This window comes from Chroicocephalus ridibundus, chromosome 30 (genome assembly GCF_963924245.1).
Source record: "Chroicocephalus ridibundus chromosome 30, bChrRid1.1, whole genome shotgun sequence".
Lineage (NCBI taxonomy): Eukaryota > Metazoa > Chordata > Aves > Charadriiformes > Laridae > Chroicocephalus > Chroicocephalus ridibundus.
In genome coordinates this window covers 1-10484 of record NC_086313.1, presented here as the reverse complement: position 1 = coordinate 10484, position 10484 = coordinate 1, and the positions used below count along the sequence as shown (strand labels likewise).

General features: G+C 66.4%; 1 protein-coding gene across 1 annotated transcript; it reads right to left on the bottom strand.

Annotated features, from left to right (window-relative positions):
• Nucleotides 1–5715: 5715 nt before the first annotated feature.
• On the bottom strand, nt 5716–10269 carry LOC134508045 (basic salivary proline-rich protein 1-like). Its single transcript, XM_063319112.1, has 3 exons — nt 10126–10269; nt 6661–7006; nt 5716–6101 (listed from the first exon to the last, which is right to left on the bottom strand). Exons 1-3 carry the CDS (start codon nt 10252–10254, stop codon nt 6055–6057), a joined length of 522 nt encoding a protein of 173 aa, XP_063175182.1. The 5' UTR covers nt 10255–10269; the 3' UTR covers nt 5716–6054.
• Nucleotides 10270–10484: the final 215 nt, after the last annotated feature.

Here is a 10484-nt window from a genome sequence, read left to right as displayed (position 1 = left end):
AGTTGAAATCCCCCACGAGAACAAGGGCGGATGATCGCGAGCCCTCTGCCAGCCGCTTATAGAATACTTCGTCGGTTTCTACATCCTGATCAGGGGGTCCATAACAAACTCCCACCGCGATATCTGCCTTGTTGGCCTTCCCCTTGATTTTTATCCATACGCGCTCAACGCCGTCACTCACACTGTTGAGTTCTAGACGTTCAAAACCCCCCCTAACATAGAGGGCCACCCCGCCACCCCTCTTCCCTTGCCCATCTCTTCTGAAAAGCTGGTAGCCATCAATCCCAGCACTCCACTCGTGCGTGTCTTCCCACCACCTTTCCGTGATGGCGACCACATCATGGTTTCCCTGCTGCACGATGGCTTCCGGCTCGTCCTGCTTATTCCCCGTGCTGCGTGCATTAGCGTAGACGCGCTTCAGTGGGGTTAATTGTCCTGCCGCTTTCTTGGGGGAACGGGCCCTGATTTGCACGTGATCATTCTCGGACACTACGGTAGTTACCAAATTATCACTACTCCTTGCGTCTATGCTGCCACACAATTCACTGTCCCCCGCCATCGCTGAGACAGGCTGCAAGCCCTTGCTGTCACTTTTACCCATGAGCAGGGCTACGTTGCTCCCAGGCACCACTTTTGTGATCCTGCTTTCGTCCCCATCCCCCATCAATCCCAGTTTAAAGCCTTGTGGATAAGCCCTGCTAATTCTTGCCCCAGGCTCTTTCTTCCCCTTCGGGTTAGGCTTCCCCCGCCTGATGCCAGCATGCCTGGTTTCCTGTAGATCAGCCCGTGTTCGAAAAAGCCAAAGTCCTGCCGGACGCACCAGTCGCGGAGCCAGGAGTCAATTTGCTGGCTCCTCCTATTTATCCCCTCGTCTCCCCCTGCAAATGGTGGGATAGAGGAGAACACTATTTGTGCTCCCGATCCCTTAACCAGCCGTCCCAGGGCCCTAAAGTCATTCTTCATTGCCCTCAGACTTCTGGTACCTACTTCGTCACTGCCTACCTGGAATATCAGTAGCGGATAGTCATCTGATGACTGGACCAGGGAAGGGAGTTTCCTCCGTATGTCCTTAATTCTGGCCCCAGGGAGGCAGCTGACTTCCCTGTGGGATGGCTCCGGTCTACAGATAGGACCCTCTGTTCCTCTCCGAAGGGAGTCACCTACTACAATAACCCTTCTTTCGTTCTTTGTTGAGGACGTCCTGAGTTGTGGGGGTGAGTGACGAGCACTGTGCATTTCACTGGATGGATCAGCTTCTCCATCCTCCATCGCCTGGTCCTCAATTTCCAGAGCCTCATACCTATTACGTAAGGGCAGTTGGGATGGTGAGGGGGGCCGCGAGAGGTTTCGCTTCCCTCTCCGAGGAGGGATCTGACTCCACTCCCCCTTATCCCTTGAGTCCTCTCCTTCTGCCTGGTGACAGGAGGGAAGTGGGTCGTCCCCTTCTGATAGAGCCTCTTCCTGCTGCCTTTGCCTCAGGGTATGGCTCCACCGATCTATTTCGTTTTCACAGTTCCGGATACTTCTTAACCTTTCTACCTCTTCCTTCAGTTCAACCACCTTCCTGAGCAGATCATTTACTTGATCGCACCGTATGCACACGGTGTCTCTGGAACCCCGTGGGAGCAGCGCCAGACTCAGGCATTCATTACAGCCCGCAACCTGCACAGCCACACGCTCGCAGAGGAGCTCAGTCGGAGTTCCCACGTTCTTCCTCGCAGAAGCTTTTGACTGTTTTACGGCCACGTTCTTTTCTCGTGCCGGGAGACGGAGGATCTCTGCCGTTCGCTTCCCTCGCGCCCTGAGCCGGTGCCCTTGCACGCCGATGTTCCTCTGCTTGTGGTTGCCCAGCTTCTGCTTACCTTAGACTCAAGGCTTCCAGTGACCCACCGTACGAAATGCTGCTCCTTGTTCGTTCTCGCTCGCGCTGCGGTGCCGCCCTGGGTGACCCACGTAGGCTACCCGCGTGCTGGGTGCCTCCTCCGGGACCACCCGTTTAGAGCTGCCGCGTGTGATGCTGACTCTGCCCCTGCCGCGTCAGCAGCCCGCCCCCGAGCTGCCGGTTTCGGCACGAGCTAGCCGCCTTTCCTGGCTACAAGAGCCCTCGAAAGAGCCCTCGAAAGAGCCCTTTGCCGGCCTTATCCGCCGCGATCCCCTTCCCCAGTGAGGCCTTACCTGCACTGAAGCCGGTCTCCACGGCGGGCAGTCTTCACCAAGCTTAAAATGAGTGATGTCTGCACTCCTGTGAGTCATAACTAGGTAAGGCGGATGTGTGGCGGTGTGCTCTCCCCTTTTTCCCCCCAGCCCCCGGCTCCTGCTCAAGCCACGGCCATCAGCGGGAGTTGTGATGAGTCGCACTTGAACTGTGGGAGATGGCTGGCAACAAAACCAAAACACTGTCCGGAGCGTCCATGGGCCCTGACGGGACGCACCCACGAGTGCTGGGAGAGCTGGCGGATGTTATCGCTAGACCGCTCTCCGTCGTCTTTGCAAGGTCATGGGGAACAGGAGCGGTGCCTGGGGGCTGGAGGAAGGCTGACATCGCTCCAATCTTCAAAAAAGGCGAGAAGGAGGAGCCAGGGAACTGCAGGCCGGTTAGTCTCACCTCTGTCCCCGGGAAGGTAATGGAGCGACTCGTTCTGGATGTCGTCTCCAAACACGTGGAGGAACGGGAAGTCATTGGAAGTGGTCAGCATGGATTTACCAAGGGCGAATCGTGCCTGACCAATCTGATAGCTTTCTATGATGTTATAACGGGTCGGCTGGATGAGGGGAGAGCCGTAGGTGTCATCTACCTTGACCTTAGCAAGGCTTTTGACACTGTCTCCCATAACATCCTCGTTAGGAAGCTGAGGAAGTGTGGGCTAGACGAGGTGACGGTGAGGTGGATCGAGAGCTGGCTGAGTGACAGGACTCAGAGGGTTGTGATCAGCGGCACAGAGTCCGGTTGGAGGCCTGTAACCAGTGGTGTCCCCCAGGGGTCAATACTTGGTCCAATTTTGTTCAATATATTCATTAATGACCTGGATGAGGGGACAGAGTGTGTCCTCAGCAAGTTTGCTGATGATACCAAGCTGGGAGGGGTGGCCGACACTCCAGAGGGCCGTGCTGCCATCCAGCGTGACCTGGACAGGCTGGAGAGCTGGGCAGAGAAGATCCAAATCAGGTTCAACAAAAGCAAGTGTAGGGTCCTGCACCTGGGGAGGAAGAATGCCAAACACCAGTATAGGTTAGGGGCGGACATGCTGGGAAGCAGCTCTGAGGAGAAGGACCTGGGGGTCCTGGTAGACAGCAAATTATCCATGAGCCAGCAGTGTGCCCTTGTCGCCAAGAAGGCCAATGGCATCCTGGGCTGCATAGGGAAGAGTGTGGCCAGTAGGTCGAGGGAGGTCATTCTCCCCCTCTGCTCTGCACCGGTGAGGCCACAACTGGAATACTGTGTCCAGTTTTGGGCTCCCCAGTTCAAGAGGGACGGGGAACTACTGGAGCGAGTCCAGCGTAGGGCAACCAAGATGATTGAGGGATTGGAGCACCTCCCTTATGAGGAAAGGCTGAAAGAGCTGGGACTCTTGAGCCTGGAGAAGAGAAGGTTGAGGGGGGACCTGATTAATGTTGACAAGTATCTAAAGGGTGGGTTCAAGGAGGACGGAGCCAGGCTCTTTTCAACGGTTCCCAGCGACAGGACAAGGGGCAATGGGCACAAGCTGGAACATAGGAAGTTCCGTTCAAATACACGGAAAAACTTCTTTACGGTGAGGGTGACGGAGCACTGGAACAGGCTGCCCAGGGAGGGTGTGGAGTCCCCTTCTCCGGAGGTTTTCAAGCCCCGCCTGGATGCAGCCCTGAGGGATGTGCTTTAGGCAATCCTGCTCTAGCAGGGGAGTGGGACGAGGTGATCTCTAGAGGTCCCTTCCAACCCTGAAGATTCCGTGATTCCGTGAAACCACCCAGCCACAACGAACACTCATAGAATCATAGAATTGCTGAGGTTGGAAGGGACCTTTAAGATCATCGAGTCCAACCTTTAGCCTACCCTGACAAGAGCCACTTCTAAACCATGTCCCTCAGTGCCCCATCTACCCTTTTTTTAAACACCTCCAGGGATGGTGAATCCACCACCTCCCTGGGCAGCCTATTCCAATGTTTAATAACCCTTTCAGTGAAAAAATGTCTCCTAATATCCAATCTAAACCTCCCCCGACTCATCGCAAAGCTACTCATCTGAGGGGGGGGGGCGGGGGGGGGAATAAAAAATAAGAGAAATAACATAAGAGTCCATTTATCCGCTATACCCGGCACCGCGCCTCACGTTGTCTGAAAAGCCTTTCCTCCAATTTCTCGCCCGTATTGGTCTTCACGACAGAACGGACCCACCCGAACAGCCGGGCCAGCTCCAAAACCGCCCTTGACTGAGGGGACCCCGGAGCCCCGAACCCCCGGGGGGGCCCCGCGGCAGAACCAGCCCCTGAGCCCCGGCCGGGGGGGGGGGTCGTGTACCCCGGGCCCCGCCCACCGCCCTTCCCACAATCCTGGAGGACCAAAGCGCCATAGAGACGCGCGTCGGAGGACTGAGGGGCCGCTTCCGGGTTCCTGGAGGACCAAAGCGCCATAGAGACACGCGTCGGAGGACTGAGGGGCCGCTTCCGGGGTCCCGGAGGCCCAAAGTGCCATAGAGACGCGCATCGGAGGACTGAGGGGCCGCTTCCGGGTTCCGGGAGGACCAAAGTGCCACCGAGACGCGCGTCGGAGGACTGGGGGGGCGCTTCCGGGTTCCCGGAGGACTGAGGGGGCACTTCCGGGTTCCCGGAGGACCAAAGTGCCATAGAGACGCACGTCGGAGGACTGAGGGGGCGCTTCCGGGATCCCGGAGGCCCAAAGTGCCACAGAGACGCGCCTCGGAGGACTGAGGGGGCACTTCCGGGATCCCGGAGGACCAAAGTGCCACAAAGACGCGCGTCGGAGGACTGAGGGGGCACTTCCGGGATCCCGGAGGACCAAAGTGCCATAGAGACGCGCGTCGGAGGACTGAGGGGCCGCTTCCGGGATCCCGGAGGACCAAAGTGCCATAGAGACGCGCGTCGGAGGACTGAGGGGGCACTTCCGGGTTTCCGGAGGACTGAGGGGGCACTTCCGGGGTCCCGGAGGACGAGCGCGTGTAAACCCCCTCCCCTTACGCCTCTATTTGGATGCCAATATCGTCCAATATATAATTTTTTTTATAAAGATTTTTATTACATTCTAAGCTCTTTTTCCGTAACGCAGACTCGGGAAATCCTTGGAGATAACGGGGTTTATTTCAAACTCGTTTTTATGGGCGTAAACGAAGGCCAACGTTCGCGATGTCTAAAGGCGAGAGATTATTTCAACGCCTCGCCCCCCCCCGCCCCCCCCTTATCGACGGGTTTCGTTATTTTTTAACCCCCCTCCCCCCCAATTTTCAGCCGTTTCGGGGCGGGGACCCACCTCTTTTGGGGGGGGGGGAGCCCCACGTAACCCCCACCCCCCCCCTCCCCCACTCACCTGCTCGTCGCTGCCCCGGTGACATCACGGCGTCCCAAACGACATCAGCAACACCCCCCCCACCCCCCCTTTTTTTTTTTTTTTTTATTCCCCCCAAAAAGGAACGCGACGCCCAGCCCCCCCCCCTCCCCCCCCGGGTTGGCTCCTTCCCCTCGGCGGGGCTGCGCCACCGGCTGCGAACCTGGAAAAAAAAAAAAAAACCCCAAACTCCCCGATTTAGCAAAAATAGCAGAGAAGGGAGCGGAGGAATCCCCTCGGAGCGGGGGCCGGGAGGATTCTCGGGAAGCGCCTCCCTCCAAAAACGCAGCTCGGCCCCGGCGAGGAAGGAGTCGCCTCTTTCTAAGGCTTTGGAGCAAATCCCCCCCCCCCCCGACCCCCCCCTCGATCCCTGCGGCACCTCGGAGCGCGTCGTCTCCCCCCGTCCCTCTCTGCCCGCGCTCCCTCGGCCTCGGCTCCGCAGCTCCTGTATCCTCCTCGCCCCCCGTCCCGCCGGTCCCCCGCTCGGTTCCTCTCCCCTTTCGCTGAGACGCTCCGTCAGGCTCCGGCGCTCCCGGGGCGTTGGGGCGGGAGCCGGCGTCGGCCTGCGGCGGGGACAAGAGGGTCTTACGGGGGCCCTGGGGGGTCCCGGGGGGCTGCGGAGGGTCCTAGGGGGGACGTGGGGGAGACCGAGGGGGGCTACGGTGGGTGCCAGAAGCCTCTGGGGTGTCCTGGGGAGGGCGGGGGGCGCCCCAGGGGGGTCCTAGAGGGCTCGAGGGCGGCTCTCAGGGGGGTGGGGGGGGGGTCTCAGGGTGACGGGGTGGGTACCAAGGGGGGGCTCCAGGGGTCCCGGAGCAGGTGCGGGAGGGTCCCGGGGGGCTCCAGGGGGAATGTGGGGGGGTTCCAGAAGGCTCCAGGGAGCCCTGGAAGAACATGGGGGGTCCCAGGGGGGACGTGGGGGATACCGAGGGGCACGTGGGAGGGTCCCAGGAAGACTCAGGGGGGGCTCCAGGGGCTCTGAGGTGTCCTGGGAGGCTCCGGGGGGGCTCTGGGAGATCCCGGAGGGGCTGGAGGGGGGTGTCCCAGAAGGCTCCAGGGAGCCCCTGGGGGGGGACGTGAGGGTTATCAGGGTGTCCTGGAGGGCTCGGGGGGCTCTGGGGGTACCTGGGGTGCTCCAGGGGGTCCCGGAGGGCTCTGGGGTGTCCTGGGGGGAGCGTGAGAGAGTCCCAGAGGGGTCCAGGGGGGGAACGCGGGGAGTCCCAGGAGGCTTCGGGGACCTCCCCTGGGGGAACGTGCGGGTCCCAGTGGGTCCCGGAGGGCTCTGGGGGTCTCCGGGGGGTCCCAGAGGGCTCTGGAATGTCCTGGGGGGCTCCAGGGGGCTCTGGGGGCCCTGGAGAGGGTGCGGGAGGGTCCCAGGGGACGTTCCCTTGCAGCCGGAGACAAGGACCGCGGAGGAGTCGCCGGGGCCCCCCCAGACTCTCGGGAACAGGTCGCTGTGGGGCTCCTCGTCCTGCGGGAGGGGGCACGGCGGGGGACCCCCCCACACGCCAGGGGATGGCCTGTCCCTCCCACCCCCAAAGCCCCCCACTTGGCCCCGTCGCCCCTCAGGATGCTCTCAGGACCCCCCCCCCCTCCCCCACCGTCCGGGCCCCCTCAGCCCCCCCGATCCCCCTCAGCCCCCTCGTTCCCCTCAGGACCCCTGTTCCCCCCCTCATCCACCCCCCCCGGGGCCCCCTCAGCCCCCCCCGTTCCCCTCAGGGCCCCCGTCCCCCCCTCAGCCCCCCACATTCCCTTCAAGACCCCCATCCCCCCCTCAGCCACCCCCCTGGGACCCCTTCAGCCCCCCCCCCATTCCCCTCAGGCCCCCGTCCCCCCTCAGACCCCCACATTCCCCTCAAGACCCCCCGTCCCCCCCTCAGCCACCCCCCCGGGGCCGCCTCAGCCCCCCCCGTTCCCCTCAGGACCCCCGTCCCCCCCTCAGACCCCCCCGGGACCCCCTCAGCCCCCCCCCGTTCCCCTCAGGACCCCTGTTCCCCCCCTCATCCACCCCCCCCGGGGCCCCCTCAGCCCCCCCCATTCCCCTCAGGACCCCCCTTCCCCCCCTCAGACCCCCCCCGGGACCCCCTCAGCCCCCCCCCGTTCCCCTCAGGACCCCTGTTCCCCCCTCATCCACCCCCCCGGGGCCCCCTCAGCCCCCCCATTCCCCTCAGGGCCCCCGTCCCCCCCTCAGCCACCCCCCCGGGACCCCCTCAGCCCCCCCCGTTCCCTCAGGCCCCCGTCCCCCCCTCAGCCACCCCCCGGGACCCCCTCAGCCCCCACATTCCCCTCAGGACCCCCGTCCCCCCCTCAGCCCCCCGCGTTCCCCTCAAGACCCCCGTCCCCCCCCTCAGCCACCCCGCGGGACCCCCTCAGCCCTCCCCGTTCCCCTCAGGACCCCCGTCCCCCCCCTCAGCCCCCCACATTCCCCTCAAGACCCCCGTCCCCCCACTCAGCCCCCCCCGGGACCCCTCAGCCCCCCCGTTCCCCTCAGAACCCCCGTCCCCCCCTCAGCCACCCCCGCGGGACCCCCTCAGCCTCCCCCGTTCCCCTCAGGGCCCCCGTCCCCCCCTCAGCCCCCCCCCGGGACCCCCTCAGCCCTCCCCGTTCCCCTCAGGGCCCCCCGTCCCCCCCTCAGACCCCCCCCGGGACCCCCTCAGCCCCCCCCCGTTCCCCTCAGGACCCCTGTTCCCCCCCTCATCCACCCCCCCGGGGCCCCCTCAGCCCCCCCCATTCCCCTCAGGGCCCCCGTCCCCCCCTCAGACCCCCCCCGGACCCCCAGGGCCTCCGTCCCCCCCTCAGCCAACCCCCCGGGACCCCCTCAGCCCCCCCCGTTCCCCTCAGGGCCCCGTCCCCCCCTCAGACCCCCACATTCCCCTCAAGACCCCCGTCCCCCCCTCAGCCACCCCCCCGGGGCCGCCTCAGCCCCCCCCGTTCCCCTCAGGACCCCCGTCCCCCCCTCAGACCCCCCCGGGACCCCCTCAGCCCCCCCCCGTTCCCCTCAGGACCCCTGTTCCCCCCTCATCCACCCCCCCGGGCCCCTCAGCCCCCCCCATTCCCCTCAGGACCCCCTTCCCCCCCTCAGACCCCCCCGGGACCCCCTCAGCCCCCCCCCCGTTCCCCTCAGGACCCCTGTTCCCCCCCTCATCCACCCCCCCGGGGCCCCCTCAGCCCCCCCCATTCCCCTCAGGGCCCCCGTCCCCCCCTCAGCCACCCCCCCGGGACCCCCTCAGCCCCCCCCGTTCCCCTCAGGGCCCCCGTCCCCCCCTCAGCCACCCCCCCGGACCCCCTCAGCCCCCACATTCCCCTCAGGACCCCCGTCCCCCCCCTCAGCCCCCCGCGTTCCCCTCAAGACCCCCGTCCCCCCCCTCAGCCACCCCCGCGGGACCCCCTCAGCCCTCCCCGTTCCCCTCAGGACCCCGTCCCCCCCTCAGCCCCCACATTCCCCTCAAGACCCCCGTCCCCCCCACTCAGCCCCCCCCGGGACCCCCTCAGCCCCCCCGTTCCCCTCAGAACCCCCGTCCCCCCCCTCAGCCACCCCCGCGGGACCCCCTCAGCCTCCCCCGTTCCCCTCAGGGCCCCCGTCCCCCCCTCAGCCCCCCCCCGGGACCCCCTCAGCCCTCCCCGTTCCCCTCAGGGCCCCCGTCCCCCCCTCAGACCCCCCCGGACCCCCTCAGCCCCCCCCCGTTCCCCTCAGGACCCCTGTTCCCCCCCTCATCCACCCCCCCGGGGCCCCCTCAGCCCCCCCCATTCCCCTCAGGGCCCCCGTCCCCCCCTCAGACCCCCCCCGGGACCCCCAGGGCCTCCGTCCCCCCCTCAGCCAACCCCCCGGGACCCCCTCAGCCCCCCCCGTTCCCCTCAGGGCCCCCGTCCCCCCTCAGCCCCCCACATTCCCCTCAAGACCCCGTCCCCCCACTCAGCCCCCCCCGGGACCCCCTCAGCCCCCCCCGTTCCCCTCAGGGCCCCCGTCCCCCCCTCAGCCCCCCCCCGGGACCCCCTCAGCCCCCCCCCGTTCCCCTCAGGGCCCCCGTCCCCCCCCTCAGCCCCTCCCCGGGACCCCCTCAGCCCCCCCCATTCCCCTCAGGGCCCCCGTCCCCCCCTCAGACCCCCCCCGGGACCCCCTCAGCCCCCCCCGTTCCCCTCAGGACCCCTGTTCCCCCCCTCATCCACCCCCCGGGGCCCCCTCAGCCCCCCCCATTCCCCTCAGGGCCCCCGTCCCCCCCTCAGACCCCCCCGGACCCCCAGGGCCTCCGTCCCCCCTCAGCCAACCCCCCGGGACCCCCTCAGCCCCCCCGTTCCCCTCAGGGCCCCCGTCCCCCCCTCAGCCCCCCACATTCCCCTCAAGACCCCCGTCCCCCCACTCAGCCCCCCCGGGACCCCCTCAGCCCCCCCCGTTCCCTCAGGACCCCCGTCCCCCCCCTCAGCCAACCCCCCGGGACCCCCTCACCCCCCCCCGTTCCCCTCAGGGCCCCCGTCCCCCCCTCAGCCCCCCCCCGGGACCCCCTCAGCCACCCCCGTTCCCCTCAGCGCCCCCCCGGGACCCCCTCAGCCCCACCGCCGCTCCCCACCACGTTCCCCGCCGCCCCCGCTCACCTCGACGCGGTCCAGCTGCTTCACGACGTGCTCGCGGCGGCCCCGCCGGCCCGGCCCGGCCCAGCACCCGCCCGCCGGGCCCCGCTGTTCCCCCGGGGCGCCCCGCTCCGCTTTCGAGCCGGCCGCCATTTTCCCCCCGCCCCCCCTCCGCTTCCGGAGCGCCCCGGCCTGGCCCGGCCCGCCCACGCCGCGCGCCCATTGGCTGCCACCCGCCCCCATTCGCCGCGAAGCCCCACTCCATTGGCCCGTCGCCGCCGTCAATCCACGCTGCGCCCCACCCACCCACCCCCCCCACGAGGCGACCAGTGGGAGGGAGCTCGGCGCCCGCGCTGTGATTGGCCACGCTCCGCCAATCCGCC